At 47.7% G+C, this 19,449-nt stretch overlaps 2 protein-coding genes across 6 annotated transcripts in view; one reads left to right on the top strand and one right to left on the bottom strand.

Annotated features, from left to right (window-relative positions):
• ACSS2 (acyl-CoA synthetase short chain family member 2) overlaps positions 1-3,473 on the top strand; it is a 50,429-nt gene extending 46,956 nt beyond the window's left edge. For all 3 annotated transcript variants that reach the window (XM_025398602.1, XM_025398601.1, XM_025398600.1), the window contains 4 exons: positions 1,238-1,306; positions 1,645-1,821; positions 2,417-2,491; positions 2,627-3,473. In XM_025398602.1, the coding sequence (XP_025254387.1) occupies positions 1,238-1,306; positions 1,645-1,821; positions 2,417-2,491; positions 2,627-2,754 (449 nt within the window). In that variant the 3' untranslated portion in view covers positions 2,755-3,473. The remainder of the gene's footprint in view (positions 1-1,237; positions 1,307-1,644; positions 1,822-2,416; positions 2,492-2,626) is intronic.
• A 464-nt stretch (positions 3,474-3,937) lies between these two features.
• GSS (glutathione synthetase) overlaps positions 3,938-19,449 on the bottom strand; it is a 31,994-nt gene continuing 16,482 nt past the window's right edge. For all 3 annotated transcript variants that reach the window (XM_025400176.1, XM_025400178.1, XM_025400177.1), the window contains exons 4-13: positions 18,171-18,246; positions 17,728-17,867; positions 16,953-17,069; positions 12,167-12,247; positions 11,986-12,063; positions 10,798-10,864; positions 7,414-7,608; positions 6,831-6,912; positions 4,899-5,088; positions 3,938-4,456 (exon numbers count right to left, since the gene is read on the bottom strand). In XM_025400176.1, the coding sequence (XP_025255961.1) occupies positions 4,333-4,456; positions 4,899-5,088; positions 6,831-6,912; positions 7,414-7,608; positions 10,798-10,864; positions 11,986-12,063; positions 12,167-12,247; positions 16,953-17,069; positions 17,728-17,867; positions 18,171-18,246 (1,150 nt within the window). In that variant the 3' untranslated portion in view covers positions 3,938-4,332. The remainder of the gene's footprint in view (positions 4,457-4,898; positions 5,089-6,830; positions 6,913-7,413; positions 7,609-10,797; positions 10,865-11,985; positions 12,064-12,166; positions 12,248-16,952; positions 17,070-17,727; positions 17,868-18,170; positions 18,247-19,449) is intronic.

The raw sequence follows: 19,449 nt of genomic DNA, 5'->3' as shown, positions 1-19,449 counted from the left end.
TTGACCAGAGGCCTGAAGGGTGAGAAGGAAACAGGCATGGGGAAATCTAGAGTAACAGTGTTCTGTGCAGAGGGACGCAGCTTGAGATGTCTGAGGAATGGACTGAAGCCTGTGTGGCTGGAGCGTAGCAAGCAAAGGGAAGAATATTACGTGAAGCTGGAAACGTACGTAATATAGGGAGGGTCTTGTGGGCCATGGTGAGGAGTCTGAATTTTATTCAAAGTACAGTGGGGAACCTTTTGGGTTTTTTTTTTTTTTTTGAGACAGAGTCTCATTCTGTTGCCCAAGCTGGAGTGTGGTGGTCCGATCTTGGCTTACTGCAACCTCTGCCTCCGGGGTTCAAGCGATTCTTCTGCCTCAGCTTCTCAAGTAGCTGGGATTACAGTCGGGTGCTGCCACGCCTGGCTAATCTTTGTATTTTTAGTAGAGACAGCGTTTCACCATGTTGGCCAGGCTGGTCTCGAACTCCTGATCCACCCACCTTGGACTCCCAAAGTGCTGGGATTACAGGAGCGAGCCACCGCACCTGGCCACCTTTTGGGGTTTTAAGCAGGGGAGTGCTAAGAATTGATTCACTGTTTAGAAAATAACTTTGCCTGATTTATGGAGAATAGAGTTTGAGTATACTATTGCCATGGAACAAATTATCCCAAAAGTTGGCAGCTTAAAATAACAAATATTATCTCACACAGTTGCTGAGGATCAGGAGTCTGTGAACAGTTTAGATGGGTCATTCTCATTCTGGGTCTCTTGTGAGTTTCAGTCAAGCTGTTGGTAGGGACTGTAGTCACCTGAAGGTCTGACTGAGCCTGGAGGACCTACATTCATGCTCACTTGCATGGTTGTTAGCAGGAACCCTCAGTCCCTCACCTCACCATAGGACTACTCAAGATGTGGCAGCTGGCTTACCCTAGAGCAAATGATCTGAGACAATGCAACCAAGACAAGCTAGGTGTCTTCTACAACCTAATCTCAGAAGTGACATCCTATCACTTCTGGCAAATTCTGTTGATGACACAGACTAACCCGAGTACAATGAGAAAGAGGACTGCAGGGCTATGAATACCAAGAGGCAGAGATCAGTGGGGCCATCTTGGAGGCTGGCTACCACAGTGGGCAAGAGTGGAAGCAGGAAGACTTGTTAGAAGGCTATTGCAGAGGGTGTGGCAGTTTGGTAATGTGGATCAGGTATCCTACCGTAGGGTTTTTATTTATTAGGTTTTGCATTTCTTCCCAGGCTGCCGGCGGGACCAGGATGGCTATTACTGGATCACTGGCAGGATTGATGACATGCTCAATGTATCTGGTGAGGGCCAGGGGCTACCTTCCCATCTTATTAACTCTGCTTCTCTGACAACACCCAGCCAAAGCCTTCTGCAAGAGCCCAGGAGTGTCCTTTGGCCAGACCATGTACTAAGCATAGTATTCAGTTCTGGGTCCAGGTTTTAGAGGAGTATTGAACACTGGAACGTGCCTAGAGTAGGGGAACTGGGATGGTGGGGTGACTGAAAGCATGTCATCTGAGGAGTGAATGAAGGGCCTTCTCCTTTTGACCAGACCAGGACTGCCCCATGGGTACAGATGAAGCAGGGGCTGGGGCAGAGGCTGAGATCTCTCTCATGGCGCTTCCTTTCCCTTGACAAGGACACCTGCTGAGTACAGCGGAGGTGGAGTCAGCACTTATGGAACATGAGGCTGTTGCAGAGGCAGCTGTGGTGGGCCACCCTCATCCTGTGAAGGGTGAATGCCTCTACTGCTTTGTCACCTTGTGTGATGGCCACACCTTCAGCCCCAAGCTCACCGAGGAGCTCAAGAAGCAGAGTGAGTAGCCTCCCCGGGCAGGGACTATAGGGTCTGTCTTGGAGGCCCAGTTATCACTGCAAGTTGTTGGGGAGGGGCTAGAGCAAGCTGATCCCCAAACCACAAACAGATTCCAGGGGGTCCCATGGGCTCATTGCCCTTTTCCTGTTCAGTCTTCACTAGTGTCCCACTAGGATAATAATAATAGCTAACATTTCTAGAATACTTTGTGCCACCACTAGGCTAAGTGCTTTAAATGAATTACCCCACTTAATCCCTAGAGTCACCTTCATGAAACAGATCTTATTGTTACCTTCATTCTAAAGATGATGAAACTGAGACTCATAGAAGTTAAGTCACTTGCCGAAGGCCACACTGCTAGAAAGGTGGCATTTAAACTCTAGCAGGCTCATTCTACAGCCTGAGTTCCATAAGATAAAATGGGAGAGTAAGGAGACAGTGCGTTGAGAGTGAGAGAAGCAGTGAACCTGAGGCTGTCTCTGTGCGTAGAGACTTGAGGAGGAAACAGGTAGGGAACAAAGCCATCTCTACTTTGGTTTTTTGAAAAGTCTGGCTAAGGGTGCTGAAGAAATGCTTGATGATTTATTGGTTACAGTTAGAGAAAAGATTGGCCCCATTGCCACACCAGACTATATCCAGAATGCACCTGGCTTGCCTAAAACCCGCTCAGGTATGTTCAGAGGCCTCCATGGATTGGGATGGGCTGAGGCCTGGTGGTGGTGGGGTATGCGTGGATGAAAGCCTTTGGCAGGGCTGGGGTGGGTCAGTGCTTTCACCAAGTAACTAAAGGTCTGTGGTCTCCCAGGGAAAATCATGAGACGAGTGCTTCGGAAGATTGCTCAGAATGACCATGACCTGGGAGACACGTCCACTGTGGCTGACCCATCTGTCATCAGTCACCTCTTCAGCCACCGCTGCCTGACCATCCAGTGAACATGATCCTGACCTTTACCCAGGATTCCCCCTGCTCCAAACTTTGCCCATCCTCTTTGCCCCCTCAGGAGTGCTGAGGGCCAGCGTTGACTCACACTACCCTCCCTAGACCAGCTGTCTGGGACCAGAAACCAGCTTTGTCTCCGGGTGGAGACAACTTCCTGTGACTGCCAGGCAGAAGGGACAGGGCCCAGGTCAGCCTCGTCTGCTGTGCCCCCAGACTGCAGAGCTCTCAGAACCCAGGGATGAAAAGGCTACCTCTCCTACCCAAGTTAAGTGTTCAGAGAGGATGTGAGGGCCTCCACTGAAGCAGGGAGGCAGCTGTGTAATCCTATGTCAGCTCTCTTATGAAGCACCAGTACTTATATTGGGCATGCACTTGCCCTTAAAAACAATAGTCTGTGAGTCCATATTTTGCTGCTTCTGTTCTGGGTCTGAATTCCCTTTTGTGCCAGATGCCAGTACTGTCCGCCCACTGGCTTCAGGGGCTGTGTGGGCAGATTCAGTATCCAGAGGGCATTCAGATCATCTGCTTTTTTGAAGGAGTAAATGTGTTTTGTTCCTAGGGCCAGAGGAGCTTGTCTTCCTTGTCCTCTGTTCCCACCCTCCCCTGAACAGAACCCAGCCCATGAGAGACATTCTCAGATGAAACTCTGTTTTCTTGCCTCAGTCAGGCTCAAGCCCTGTGGTTGTAGGAATAAAGCCTGTGATCTCAAGAAGTGGTGACTTGTTTTCCTAGGTATCTGTGCCCTGATGCTGTATATTCATTAGTGGCTCTGATTTGTGTGGCAGAAGGGAAGGGAGGGGTATTTCCTAGGACTACCCCCAATATCTTCCTTATAGAACTTTTGGTTTGGGCAGAGCCAAGGAGGCTTCACTGACAGGCCCTTTGACAAGCCCCTGAGCTAAGCAGGAAAGTGATTGAAGCCAGTTCACAACTGTTATGTCCCAACATGTTTGCCTTCCCTCCTGGGCTCCTGCCAGGGACTCTCATTCCTCCCTGTGATCCAGTAGGAGCATTAATGGGTGGCTAAGGATTGAAACTTCAGGGTTCCACCTGCAGAGTCTAGGTCTAGGGAGACCCTGATTACAGAACAGTCACTTCCCTGCTCTAATACATCTTAAGTGGGCTAACGTAGATTACAGCTCCCACCTCCCCTCTATGCACAAAGTAAGGAATCACTGAATCAGCAATGCAGTTTTATTTAAGGCAGAATTAGGGAAAGGCTATGCTCCTCCACTCCCCATCCTCCTACCACTCAGTCCTAGCCCAAGTCAGGCACTGGAACCTGCTGAAAAGGCTGATGAGGGGCTGATGGGAGTGGGGCAGGGTTCATGGACCTTTACCTCAGAGCAGCTTCCCCTCAGCTGTACCCACACCCCCAGGATTTGGGGGCCTCTAGATCTCATCTAAGGGAAACACAGCTTTTCTGGTCCTCAGATGGAGAGCTGGGGGAAGGTACCAGTATTTACCCTTCCATAAAGACTTTGGAGGTCTTTAGGAGGATACCCCTCAGGAGGGCTAGGAAAGGAATGACAAATATAGAGGATAGAAGGTCCCATGGCCTGGTTGTGCCCTCACACGGGGTATGGGTTGTCCAGGACTGCCACTCCTGCTGCCACACCACCATCTGCATGCTCGATGGCTTTGGTTCGAAGTAGGTGCCCCACGTGCTTGTTCATCACGAGTGTCTTTTCCTGCCTATAGAAATGGAGGCAGGAGACACACATCACCCGGACTCAGCCCCAAACCCAGGACCTTCCCTGGTCCCAGTTGAGCAGTACATGGGTAACTGACTATACCCAAGAAAGTGCTAGGATTTTAGAGTCTCTATTCCTCTCTGGAGTCTCCTTCTAGTCCTAGATTGTCAAACCATGTGTTCTGAATCCTCTTGGTGCTATTTGGAGTTTGCTTCACGGTTGCAGAGGACTTCTCATCAGGGCTTCATCTGATACCCTGGTGAGGTGGGCAGGTCTTGTGTCCTTGGCCTCATTTAATAGATAAAGAAACAGGCAATAAAGCTAGGGATTGGCAGAGCTGGCACTGAAGCCCAGGTTCCTGACTCTTTCCAGTGTTCCCCTCTAGGCTCACTTGGCTGGCACTCTTACGAGCAGGTAGTGGAAAGAGCTTCTGATTCACTCACCTGACATAGACCCCAAAGATGCCCAGCTCTGAAATGCACTGGACCACTTGGGCAGGGCTGCCAGGCCGTAGCAGGCAATTCTCAAAAGGCTCAGGTTCGATCTTCTCCATGAGGATGTAGGAGGCCCTCTCCTCACTGTCCTTCAGCTGTTTCAGGGCCTGTACCATTTCCTCCCCATATAGGTTGTTACCTGCAATGAAACTGGCCAGTCACCCTGGACCCTCTGCCTACCTCCTCCATCCCATGCCCTCACTTTTGAGGCCACATGGGCAAGTCAGCAGCCTCAGTTCCTGGCATCCGCTCAGTGAAGCCAGGGCATATCTGGCTCCCCAGGAGGGAAGCTTACTTTGACAGGAGAGCCCTTACTCATGCAGTGAACACATCTTCCACTACACTGTTCCACCCTGGTTCACCTCCTACCTACAGCTGTTCCTTCTCAAGCTCCATTACTGGCTCCTTCTCTTAAATGCTGGGGTCCCAGGGGAATTGGTCCTCCATGCTTACTCTCTCCTCCATGTGCCTTTTCCCAGGGAGATCTCTCATATTCCTGAGGCTCCATCTATACCCTAAAAATTGTTAACTTCTAGTCGGGCGCGGTGGCTCACGCCTGTAATCCCAGCACTTTGGGAGGCTGAGGTGGGCGGATCATGAGGTCAAGAGATCGAGACTATCCTGGCCAATATGTAAAACCCCGTCTCTACTAAAAATACAAAAATTAGCTGGGTGTGGTGGCGCACACCTGTAGTCCCAGCTACTCAGGAGGCTGAGGCAGGAGAATCACTTGAACCTGGGAGGTGGTGGTTGCAGTGAGCTGAGATCATGCCACTGCACTCCAGCCTGGTGACAGAGCGAGACTCCATCTCAAAAAAAAAAAAAATTGTTAACTTCCAAATCTTTAATGCAGGCTCCCTGCTTAGACACCATATGACTGGCCCCCAAACAAACTCAACTTGTCCAAGCAGAACTTATTACTTCTGCCTAAACCTGCCCCTCTTGGACCTTCCCACCCCCAATCAGGCAAAAGGCACCCTTGAGTCATATTTAACTCCTCCCTTCCACTATCCTCTCACTATCTAGGACATGTCTCTCCAGTCGGCCCCACAGTCATAGCCCTAGCTCAGGCCTCTACGTTGCTCTCCTGAACAACTGTATCAGCCTCTTCCATGGTCTCTGCTACCAATGTCTCCCCTCATTCCAGGACGTCTTCTACAATGCAGAAACTTTGTAAGTTTTGCGAGTTCCCAGCACTGCTAACCACTTGAGTCCTGGATCAATGTGTCCCTTCCAGGCTTAAAACTCTCTAATGGCCTCCCACTGCCCTTAAGATAAAATCCAATTTCTCAGTATATATTCAAGGCCCTTTATAATCAGGATGCAAACCATTTTTCCAGCCTAAATCTCTGTCCCCTCCCAGCTCCCCCTCCAGCCTCACCAGTTTCTCATTAACCTCCAGACATCCCACACTTCCATGGCCCAGTGCCTCGGCTTGAGGTTGTCCCTGTTGTATGAAACACTCTTCCTCCTTTCCATCTGGGAAATTCCTACCCACCTCTTAAGACAAAGATTAAAAACTTCCTCTCCTCTGGAGAGGCAGACATGACCCCTGACCTCAAGGAGTTTCAAATTAGAAAGGAAAACAGACATGTATTCTCTCCAATCTCCTAATATGACCCTACCCCACTTCCCAACAATCTACCCATAGGCCCCTCAGGTTGAAGGTGTCCAAACCCTTCAATGCTGGTTAATCAGGTTCCCCTGTGCTCCCAGACTTGGTCACAGGGTCTTAGGCAACACTGTCCAACATGTGGCCTGTGTCAGTTCCAATAGTATCCCCTATGCTTGGGACTGTGCTCAGAGTAAGTGCCCATGAGCACTGGTCACAGCCTGCTAGTCCCTTTCATTGAGGAGCCCTGCAAAGGGGGATCCACCTACCTCCACCCTCTCTCTGGGGCTTCAGCACGAACCGGCTAGGAGCAGCAAGGGCCTTGGCGATGGCCTGGTCCCCTTCTTCACCCTAGAAGGAGGCAGAAAGCAGTTAGCAGAAGTTTAAAGGCTAAAGAGGCAAGAGCTTAGGTCCAGCTGGTTGTGCAGAGCAGCATCAGAGGAGGAGCAGGAGGGAGAACAGCCATAAATTCCTTCAGGTGGGATGCTACTATCTGGATGACACTCCCAACAAACCCCCTGCAGCAACCGATGCAATGAGAACAGGCCTTTCTTTAGCAACAGCTCAGGGCTCTGCAGCAGGCACCCTGGTACGTTTCTTAGTTCTTGCTATCTGACTTAGTCCCTTCCCTCTGGTTGCCATCCTCATCTATACCTTTGCTGAGGGAGCTTACAATGGATTCCAGTCCCCATCCTTCCATTATGAGGCTGCTCTTCTGCTCAGAGTTCTAGGGGTTCTCCAGAGCATCACCAACCCTTGTCACAATGCCAGCTCCACCCTCCCCAACACATTGAACTCTAGGTCTCTGCCACCTACGAGGCCTGTGGTAGGAGAAACGGGCTGCCCACATACCATGTCCAGTGAGTAGAGGCCAGCAAAGGTGGCGCGGAGGCGAGCCACAGCCTCAGGCTGGCCAGGGAGCAACATCTCCAGCATGCCCGGCCTGCTCAGCTCCTGCTGCACCTTCTTAGTCCCAGCCAGCTGGGTGGCAATGTCTGGGCACTTGGCAGCACATGACCTCTCCAGCAGTAGACGTGCTTCCCAGTTCTGCAGAGGGAAGAAGACAAAAGGAATTCGACTTTATTTTACCTCAGCTGATGCTTACTGAACACCCATTAGGTGCCAGGTATCATGATTTATATCTTCACACTCATTATCACTCAGGATCATTATAACATCCTTGTGAGCCAGGTGTGATATGTTACAGTTATATATCATTGTGCCAGACTGTGAGCCCCCGCAAAGGCAAGAATTCCCCTATCTGTGGGAAACAATAGGTGTAAGGATGTAGAAAAACTGATGAGTAGGCTTGAAGGAGGTAGAACACTTGTCTATGTGCTCAGCTTCCCACTGTGTTCCATACTCCCTACCATGGCCTTTAAGATCCTTCAGGAGCTGGCTCCTGTCTACTTTTTCAACCTTGTACCACCCCTGACTCCTAGTCTCCATCATTCTAGCCACACAGGCCTGGCATTCCTTAAATCACAAAGCTCTTTCCCTCCTCAGGGCCTGCAGTGCTTTTCCCTCAACCTGAAACCCCCTTCCTTTTGGCTTTTCCTATGCATAGGTGGATCCTTACCATCCTTACATCTCAGCTCAATGTCAGCTTTTCGGAGAAGGCTTCCCTGTCCACTCTATTTAATGTGAATTTCCCATAATTCTCTCTTTTCACCCAGTTGTTTCACTGAAAGCAGTTACCTGAAACTAAAACACACACATGCATACATGCGTGCGCATGCACACACACACGCACACAAACACACACACACAAATCCCAATTTTTTTTTTCTATTTTTGTTTACTTTTTTTTTTCTTTTGAGATGGGGGTCTTGCTCTGTCACCCAGGCTGGAGTGCAACGGCGCAATCTTGGCTCACTGCAACCTCCACCTTCCGGGCTCAAGCGATCCTCCCTCCTCAGCCTCCCAAGTAGCTGGGACTACAGGTGCACGCCACCACACCCAGCTAATTTCTGTATTTTTTGTAGAGATGGAGTTTTGCCATATTGCCCAGGCTGGTCTCGAACTCCTGAGCTCATGCAATCCACCCACCTAGGCCTCCCAAAGTGCTGAGATTACAGGTATGAGCCACCATAAATGACTATATTTTTGTTTACTTTCTGATGCCCATTTCTCTGACCAGACTGTGAGCTTCACAGCACAGGGCTCTTATCATTTTCCTCATTTTCCGTTGTATCTCCGGTGTCTAACACAGTTCCTGGCACTTTGTAGATGCTTAATAAATATTTGTTGTTGTTGCTGAATAAGGTGAAATTTGAGTGGGGTTCTGAAGGACAGGTAGAGCCTGTCAAGTGAGACTCAATAGGGAAGGGATATTCAGATTAAGATAATATGAACAAAGGCCTCAAGTGGGTGATCACAGGATGAACAGTTTACTACCACAAGAGCTGAGGGTATAAAAGGCAAGGAAGCAGCAGGGGATCATGCCTCCCAACTCTGGTTCCCATTCTCATGCAATGGGGAGACAGTCTTTCCTTGGCTCCAGACCACTGCAAACTGCACACAGCAGGATCAGGTCTCTCCTGTGACCCCCACCCAATGCTGTCCTTACTTTGATACTACTGGTTCACCTGCAGCACTTTCACCCGATCTTCATCAATAATCCCAGGAGCTCAACTACTAGTCTGGCATTCCACACAGAATGATAGGTGACCAGAACATCAGACATAAACCCAGAGAAATACTCCATTATGTTAGAAGCAGGAAAGCAAAACCAAAGATAAGCAAGGACTTGCCCAGGGTCACCTAGCAAGTCACTAAGCCTTCTAGATCTCTCTCCATGTCTAAACCTGCTCTGAGCTGCTCAGTTCTCTAAAAATGTCTACCTCTTGGCCAGGCGTGGCGGCTAACACCTGTAATCCCAGCACTTTGGGAGGCCAAGGTCGGCGGATCACAAGGTCAGGAGTTCAAGACCAGCCTGGCCAACATGGTGAAACCCTGTCTCTAGTAAAAATTTAAAAAATTAGCTGGGTGTGGTGGCGCATGCCTGTAATCCCAACTACTCAGGAGGCTGAGGCAGGAGAATCACTTGAAACTGGAAGTCAGAGTTGTAGTGAGCCGAAATCGCACCACTGCACTCCAGCCTGGTCGACAAGGGCAAAACTCTGTCTCAAAAAAAAAAAAGTCTACCTCTTTAAACACTACTTTCCTTCCTTGTTATCTCAAATTCTTCTAAGTTTTCTTTGTCCTGTTTTGAAATCTAGACCTATTTTTCCAATAGACAGTTTATCTCTCCTGTAGTCAGCAAGTAGCCACCACTGCTAACCACCTATCTAAAGAAAAGGATGTTCTATCGAGATGTCACCTCTGTAGAGCTTCCCTATACGGAGCTCAACCCTGAGGGGAGTCCTAAATGAATTACAGACCTAGAAGGAGCCCCCTCAGTTTTCTAGTGTAGCTCCCCCAGCTCACAGAAACAGACCTAGAAAGGGTCAGGAACCTGACCATCATCACACAGAGGCAGTCAAGCTCATGACCTCCAGCTCACTGCTCATGGTATTTCTAAACTTATTTCCTCCTTTATCATCTCCCAGCTGAGAGCAGAGCTTCTTAGCCTCTCCATGATGTGGATGTTAGGAGCAGAGGAGAAGAATGGGAATACCATCGGCCTGAAAGTCAGAAAACCTGGGAACTTCCTGTGGGGCCTTAGAGAAGCCTCTCCATCTCTTTAAACGTTAGTTTCTCCATCTGTATAATGGGGATAATTATATGCCTCACCGAGTGGTTGGGAGGGTTAAATGAAATAATGGATGTGGAAAGTAATGAAACTACATGGTAGGATAGCAAAATGAGGTGATATTACTGTCATTAACATGAATGAGGAGATTATAAAACTTTCTGATTCAGATAAAGGAAAGGTAAGAGTTGGCAGAAAAAAAATGGTCAGCAGTATGCTGGAACTGGCTTACATCAACTAGTGAGAGCTGATTGTTGTCAAACATTTGCCAGCACATCTCTGGAAACAGTGTAAATGGCTGAAGCTCTGTGGATTCCTGAGGATTCAAATTCTAGAAGACTGTGTTCAAATTCTAGAAGACTGTGTAGAGTGAGAGGTAGCAAAAGCCTTGAGGGAAGATAAGGAGGCTCTAGCAGCAAGCTCCCTGAGAAAGAAGTGAAGTGAGGACTTGGAAAACTCAGTTGTTATAAGCCCGAATTGGGTCTCTGTGGAGCTCTTGTGGGTCCCAGGAGGCAAAGAATGGTCTCACAGAAAATACCGACCTGTAGACTGTACTGACGAGGCATGTAGCCATCCCGGAAGTAAACCACAGCAATTTCCTGGCCATCCCTGGAACACAGGATGGAGAAAGCTGCTGTGTTAAATTATAACTGATATGTTCAGTGGTTCAATCTATTTCAGGGTGCATCAGGATGAATTTGGCTTTTTCAAAATTCAGCCCACAAGTGGGAGCCTGGTCAGGGGTTCATTGGAACCAGTGAAAGTAGATATCCACACTACCAGGGCTTCCACTGAAAACAGGGAGGTGTGCCATACGGAATACTTGAGAATATTCTAGATTTAGAGTCATTCTAAGAAGGCCAGAAGGAAAAAGAAGGTCACTAGAATCAAATTTGGTAAACGCATAAAAATGTTGGCTCGAAATTACCAAGCAGCAGAATCACACTGCCATGCGTAGTAAAACACACTTTGTATTTCCACTGCTTAAAGCAGCTAAAACCAGACTGAAAAAAATTTTCAATGGCGGGGGTGAAGGTGGAAATGAAAACATATAAAATGATGAGTCTGATTAAGGCACAGACTTTTAAAAACATCTTTTCCTTTTCTTTGACCTATTTGATATTGTCTAGTTTATCTGAAAAGTAAATTAACTACTTTGTTTTGTTATGATAAAAGCACATTTTGAAAAACAGTGAGTGGTGGTGTGAAATTCCATGGACAGTTTTTAATTTTAACAGTCACCAAGTTCTAGGTCTAAATATATGTGCTGCAATGCTACCCAAATATGTAGCACTAAATCTACCTGGTGGTGGCCCCTAGAGAGGATAAGACTTGGCTTGGAACACAAATTCGGGCCTGAGCTCAGACAGTGGCATCCAGACCAATCACAGAATGAGCCAGCTGCTCCTCTTCCTCCCTGACTGCCCAGCTCAGCTTCTCAGGCCTGACTTCACCTTACTAAGAGGGGCAAGAAAACTTTTGGGAACTTAGGGCATATGAAAACTAAGATGATCTCTAAGGAGACCCTGATCCAGAATGTCAACAGTTCTGATAGAAGCAGAGAGTGGCTGGCTTTCTCCAAAATTTCCTGGGAGGATGAGATATTTCAGAAATTATGAGAGAAGGAAGCAAGCCATCACATCTCCCCGAAGAAAGAATCATTTTAGGGAAGAGAGTGGCAGGATGAGCTTCATAAACCAGCCTTCCACTGAATTCTTGGGAATGCTTACACAAACAGCCTTCGGTCTTGGTCCAGAGACCCCTTTTCAGAGATATCTTCAAATGTTCGTCGGATCACATGGATGTTCCTGGGAAAAACGGGCAAGAGCCAGAGGGAATGGATGCTATGTTCTGAGTGTCCCACCCCCAGTCCTGGAGCCACAGGTAGAAGTCCCCCTTACCTTTACTTACCTGGCCAGTAGCTCATTTTCTATGGCACGCTGGTCAAATATGTTTCTTTCCTTCTCTTGAGCAATCAGTAGCACCAGAGCACTGGGGAAAGAGCACAGGTGGCCCGAGGCTACTATAGAACTTGTTCTTCCTTTGTTTCTCCCCTCAACCACCCCACCGCCACACCTCCTGGAATAAGAGTAAGAACAAGGCTTCCCTGAAAGAACAGATGTTCCCTCTCTCGGAAACCTTGGAATTACCTAAGGCATAGACACCTGATGCTATCACATATGAGTTCCTGAAAATAGAAAACTTCAAAAATGAAGATGCCCCTGACCCTTCTCCAGTGGGCCGATGAAATATTGTAATGATGTCATGAGTCGATGAATTTCTGTGCAAATTAAAATGTAGATTTAAAACCATCTCAAAAACCCAAGAAGCCTTTTTCTTAGAACTTAACATAATTCTAACATCTTTCTGGAAGAATAAACAAGTGGGAGTATTGAGGGACATTTTGTAAAAGAACAATGCAGGGGGTCGGGGGCTAATGGCTCTATTACTAGATTGTAAAGGATACAATAAAGGAGTGTGGTTCTTACACGAAATGGAACCCTACAGAAACCCACAGGGCCAACTACAAACAACTACATTATCTCTTGGGCCTCCCAAGATTCCTGTGATGTACACAGGGCCACGTTTGATCTCATAGTATTAATGAGATCACTAGGGCTTATGTGGCTTCTTCCTCTCTGACTATTCATATATTTCTTAAAGAGGCAGGGGCTTGAGGACTCAGGGAAAAGCTTATGCCAGGGAACTATCTGTTTGGCTGCCAGCTAACACATTTCCATTGTCAAAGATAGGTCCAGTCCCCTAACAGATTCCTAGGGTGAACGCTCAGCAGTACCAAACTCCATTTTTTTCTTTTACATTTTATTTTATTTATTTTTTTGAGGCGGAGTCTCCCTCTGTCACCCAGGCTGGAGTGCAGTGGCACAATCTAGGCTCACTGCAACCTCCACCTCCTGGGTTCCAGCGATTCTCCTGCTTCAGCCTCCCAGGTAGCTGGGATTATAGGTGTGCGCCACCATCCCTGGCTAATTTTTGTAGTTTGAGTAGAGATAGGGTTTCACCATGTTGGCCAGGCTGGTCTCGAACTCCTGACCTCAGGTGATACGTCCGCCTCAGCCTCCCAAAGTGTTAGCATTACAGGTGTGAGCCACCGTGCTCAGCCTACAAACTCCATGTTTGCTGTGACTATACTGCTTTGTGCCTGTGGCTTCTTCCTGAGACCTATGGAACCCTAGGCTTTGGCTTAGGATTCTAAGTGTATATTCCCTGACCTCCTCTACTTAACCTTTCTTGTCTATCTCTGCTTCTCCTGACCTTGGCAGAACCTCTTGGACTAAACTCTGTTTGCCTGACTCCTTTCTGCTTAGCCAAAATATAGGTCTTAGTAAGTCCCCTCTCCTGGTCTGCCTGAAATCTCATGAGGTCAGACGTGACATTAAGCTGAGTCTTGGCTTTGAGTTGAGTGCCTGAGAGATAAACTAAAAGTGGTGCACTCACAAGTCATCTTGCCCTGAGACTGCCCTAAGGGCCAATGGCTTTGCTCTTCACTTTGTAGCCTAAACTGTCCCGTGCATGGGTGAGGGTGTGTATGGGAGGGTGGCAGTTGGCCCAGGCTGGCCCACCTCCAAAAAGAGGCGGAGGAGGAAGGCTGGCAGCTGGAGGCTAAAGAGGAACTGCACGCTCCAGCTAATTAAGTCAGCCTGCCAACTGCTAAACAATCAGAACCGGGCTCAGAAAACATATTTGACCTCTCCTGCCTTCAGTTCTGAGCAGTTCTGAGCAGTCTGTTTCCTAGTAGGAAAGTTGTCAGCTAAGGAAGGTGACCTGACAATAGCATGCTGGCTGGGGGTGAGGACCCCTGAGTGCTAGTCCTGGCTCTGCCAGTGACTTGTAGTGTGTCTTGGTAATTGACTTGGGTAAGGCAATTTCGTTCCTTGGGCCCTGGGTTTCCCGTCTATAAAATAAGGGTGTTATGGCCGGGTGTGGTAGCTCACGCCTATAGTCCCAGCACTTCGGGAGGCCGAGGCGGATGGATTGCCTGATGTTGGGAGTTCGAGACCAGCCTGACCAACATGGAGAAACCCTGTCTCTACTAAAAATACAAAATTAGCCAGTCGTGGTGGTGGGCGCCTGTAATCCCAGTTACTCGGGAGGCTGAGGCAGGAGAATCGCTTGAACCTAGAAGGCGGAGGTTGCGGTGAGCCATGAGCGTGCCATTGTACTCCAGCCTGGGCAACAAAAGCGAAACCCCATCTCAAAAAAAAAAAAAGGGTGTTAAAAAGATCACAGTTCCCAGCCTTTTACCACCAGGAATCCCCTTTTCTTATTCTATTCATTCTAACCACAGGCCCTATGCTTTGAGAGTTTGTCTAAGTTGAAATTGTAATTCATTTTGCAGGCTTCCATTTCTTAAAAATTTTTTAAATTTTAAAAATCATGAGATAATTGATGAAAATTATTCTACTCTACCAATGCAGTTTTTCAGTCAATACTATGGGACCATATCTCTTAGAGGCAGAAAAGGGAAGTAAAGAGAACATAGGCTTTAGAGGCAGATGAATTCTATACTTACCAGTTGTGTAACTTTGGGCAAGTTATTCAAACTTTCTGAGCCTCAGTTTGCTCTTGTATGAATTAAAATTAGTACTTGTCAAATGATAGCTATTATTATTATTTTTTTTTTATTTTTTTTTTTGAGACGGAGTCTTGCTCTGTCGCCCAGGCTGGAGTGCACTGGGGTAATCTCGGCTCACTGCAACCTCCACCTCCTGGGTTCAAGTGATTCTCCTGCCTCAGCCTCCCAAGTAGCTGGGACTACAGGTGCCCACCACCATGCCTGGCTAATTTTTGTATTTTTAGTAGAGACAGGGTTTCACCATGTTGGCCAGGGTGGCCTTGAACTCCTGACCTCTGGTGATCCACCTGCCTCGATCTCCTAAAGTGCTGGGATTAGAGGTGTGAGCCACCGTCCCCGGCCTATTATTATTATTATTATTGAAAGTACCACATAATGATCCACACAGATTTTTAAAAACATTTTTCAGATCCATGATCTCATTTAATTCTCACTAACACCCTTTTAGGTATTATTATTACTCCTGTTTTACAAATGAGGAAACTGAAGCTCAGGGAAGAAAAGAACTAACTTGCCAAGGTCATGTGCTAGGTCAGCAGAAGAGCCTATCTCACTCTCACAATGGGGGAAGCCAGTTCTGGCTCAGGTGTCACATAACTCCTACCTACCAGTGCCTAATTCTGGACACACGAGTATTTTCTGTCCACGTTATTGACAGGCTGGCAGGCAAAACCCTCTGCAGCGTTTGTCTGTCAGCAGTTCCCCAGCTGACCCATCATCCCCTGGCTTCACTCTCTTAAAATACAACCTAGCCAATATACTTGAAAGAATATTTGTCTGATGACTTCTAAATGCTTAGAGTCTGAGGTTTCTTAGGTCTTAGTGAGGCTTAGCAAGGACAGAGAGGCTCTCTTGGAGGTAAGAGCATGATTAAGAGTGCAGGTTTTGGAGAGAGGTAGACTCTGGGATCTGCCACCAACTCATCACTTAGCCTTAACAATTCACTTTGGTTCTCAGAACCTCAGTTTCCTCATCTGTAAAACGAGGCAGTTGAACAGTATTGACCTTAGAGAGATTATGAGAATTCAATAAGATCCTGTTTGTACAGAGCTTAGCACAAGGTGTGGCACTAGTAAGTGTACATTAAGGACTATTAATGCTAATATTAACATTGCAATAACTGTTAGTATAGTGGCCCCTTGATGATCTGAAAATCACTTACCTAACATCTTCACTTGAGAAATAGGAAGAAAGCAATGCCTCTAAGCAGTTAAAAAGGATACCATAAAATTCCGTAGTCAAAGCTTATGCATTTACTCATCCAAGAGGCCCTCGCACTCTTCAGACCCAATCATTACAATCTGGATCATTTGCTTTCCCAAACAATGGCAAATCGGAAGGGAGGCACGGGCATGGGGGTGGAGGATTCCAAATTCAAGCACACCGACAACAGTCAAAAGTAAGAGCTGAGAATTAGGAAACAAACAAGAAAACTAGGAAGAAAATGAACGAGAGGCCAGGCGTGGTAGCTCACACCTGTAATCCCAGCACTTTGGGAGGCCAAGGTGGGCGGATCATGAGGTCAGGAGTTCGAGACCAGCCTGGCCAACATGGTGAAACCCCGTCTCTACTAAAAATACAAAATTACCCGGCTGTGGTGGCATATGCCTGAAATCCCAGCTACTCAGGAGGCTGAGGCAGGAGAATCGCTTGAACCCGGGAGGTCGAGGTTGCAGTAAGCCGAGATTGCACCATTGTACTCCAGCCTGAGCGACAGAGTGAGACTCTGTCTCAAAAAAAAAAAAAGGAAATGACTAAGAACTTAAAGGCTAGCAGTCAGAGCTATTAGAGCTATTAATGCAGGCAAACAGCCTTGCATGCCTCTCTAAACCTAGGTAGCACTACTGTATTACAGCAAGCTGCAATTGTTGACGGTCATAATGACGACCTCCAGTCAATAAGAAAAAGTTAAATCATAGTCAGCATCTCTTCTTATTTAAGAAGGAAACCTTAAAATAATTTTGGCATGTAAAGGTATAAGTTTCTATTCCTAGAAAAATCCCTTTATTCTCTAATGATGGCTGGCAAGAAAAGAAGTTGCTAAACCTATGAATGCTGAAACTAAAGCAGGATCCTCCTGCTACCTTTTCACACCCTTACTTGGTTGAGCCGTAGAGCTCCCAGGCTTTGGCAATTCCCAGGGCCAGTCCCTTGCTGGGATTATTAGAGAGGATCTTGCCAGCTTCTTTGGTTTTACTCAGGACACTGAGAACATGTCTGTTGGAAGAGAGATGGCTATTCAGTAATTGCATGGACCTGGAAGCCCCCTCTGCCCATGACCTCATAGATATAGCAACATGACTCTGAGAATCAGCTGAGCACTGAAAAGCATGCTCCCATCACATTCCTGGAGGATCCACTTCAGGTTGAAATATGCTGGGCTGCCCTAACCCTGGCCCCTGGTGTACATGCCTAGAGGAGACCTGGGAGCCTCTGTCCCCACCCCAACCTACCCCAGCCTCCCATTGAGCTGGAATCCCTTACTCTGGGCCTCCAGGTGCTGTCTGGAATCCTGCTGCAGACCATCTAAAATCATTGCAATCTGGAGCATCACTGCTGTCTAGAAATGGATACTACCAGGCCCAGCCCCCAGACAGAAGTCCCTGCATTCCTCTCTCTGGGGCTCTCAAGATATTGTTCCTTCTGCTTGTACAATGTAGGGACAGGACTAGATGAGCCATGAGGTCCCTTTTCTCCCTGACATACCAAGGATCTGATTACAAGTGGAAACTGCTATTGGGATGGTCAGGGGTAACATGTGACCCAGGGCCCAGGAAAGCACAGTCATAGCTGGAGTTCCCCGGCCTAGCCAGTAACTGTACACCCACCAGCATGTCACCCCACAGGTATGCCTGGGGCTGCCCAGGGGACCCACCGGTGCACAGCTGGGGTCCGGGAGGCCAGGCCCCCAAAACTGGCAGAGATGGTGTTGATTTCGATCTGTTTCAGGGCTGGGGAGCCATCTGTGCTTCGCTGGAACATGTAGTCTGAGCGATTCAGGCCCAGGAACACGGTCTGTGGGGAAAACTGAAAGCTGACAGTATCTGCCCAGGGACTGACTCTGAGGACCTAGCCACAGAGCACACAGGTACCATGAACTCTACGTAGAGATTAGAGGTACCAGCAAACACTCCCAAGCCCAGTGGGATCATTCTTCTGGTCATCCTCGAATTGGTCACTGGGATAAACCCAGTGGGGACCAGTGACAGGCAGAGTCCCATGGGCTGAGGGCCTGGACCAAATTCTTCTAGCAAAACAGAAAACAAACAGAGATGGGAGGGGCAGCTTCCAGACTGGAGTAAGGCTGGGAATGGTTACCTGGGCAATGCCCTCTTTTAGGACTTGCTTGTGGATGTCAAAGAGACGAGCGGTAAAGTCATCCTGTTTGATGGTGCTGGAGGAAGGAATAGAGAACATTTTGCAGGTTTAATTGGCCTAAAATTTCAAGGAGTCCCATCCCCACTCATTGACTCCTGAATCCTCTCTGAGTCTACTGACCAAAACTTGAATGTCTGCCCCAATCTGGTAAAGAACAGTGGCTAAGAATCCAGCTCCAAACCTGGGTTCAAATCCCAGCTCTACCACTCACTAGTAGGCAACCTCAGGGAATCATTTCACCTCTCCGTGTCTCAGTTTGCTGATATATAAAATGGACAAGAATATAATTAAATTTATATCATAGGATTGTGGTAAAAAGTCAGTAAGATATTACAGTCAAAGAATTGAACATACTGCTCCGAAGAAGAGCTAAAAAATGACATGATATACCTATTCTACTTGAATAGCTCTGATGGTTGGCAAGCCTTCTGGTTGACCTAATACTAACTCTTCACAGCTTTTCCTACACTCTGCGACCTCCCAGGGTGAGCCTTCTCCTCCTCCTCCATGGCAGCCCTCAGAGATTAGAAGACAGCAGTTATGCCCTGTGCACCAATAAGATTTTTCTGACCCAAGCTAAATATCCTGGTTTGTTTTTTTTTTTCTTCAACTAGTCCTCATATGATGTGATTTCCTCAGGGAAGCCTTCCCTATCTGAGTCACATCCCCCTGCTGTGTGTTCTCACAGAACTAAAAACCACTGCTTTATAGCACAGACTGCAGTTGCAATTTTACATTTTCTTTGTGTGATGATTAGTGTCATCTCTCTTGTTTGACTATAAGCCTCATAAAGGTAGTGGCTGTGTCTATGCAGGCTCATTGTCATAGCCCAGTATACTGCCGTGACATGTGACATGCGTTAGGGGCCTATCCAGTATGGTTTTCTGGAGCCTCAACAAGAGCCACAGTAAGAAGGAATCCACAGGTAATTAACATCACACTTACTGCCCTTTGAGATTCAGGGTGGATTCTGCATACCTGCTCAAGCCTGGCTCACCTTGTTACAGAAATGTCACAGGAGGCCGGGCGCGGTGGCTCAAGCTTGTAATCCCAGCACTTTGGGAGGCCGAGACGGGCGGATCACGAGGTCAGGAGATCGAGACCATCCTGGCTAACACGGTGAAACCCCGTCTCTACTAAAAAAAATACAAAAAACTAGCCGGGCGAGGTGGCGGGCACCTGTAGTCCCAGCTACTCGGGAGGCTGAGGCTCAAGAATG

The sequence above is a fragment of the Theropithecus gelada genome, chromosome 10 (assembly GCF_003255815.1).
Source record: "Theropithecus gelada isolate Dixy chromosome 10, Tgel_1.0, whole genome shotgun sequence".
NCBI classification, from domain to species: domain Eukaryota; kingdom Metazoa; phylum Chordata; class Mammalia; order Primates; family Cercopithecidae; genus Theropithecus; species Theropithecus gelada.
The sequence above is the reverse complement of the archived record's forward strand: the minus strand, read 5'-3'. Positions and strand labels throughout refer to the sequence as shown.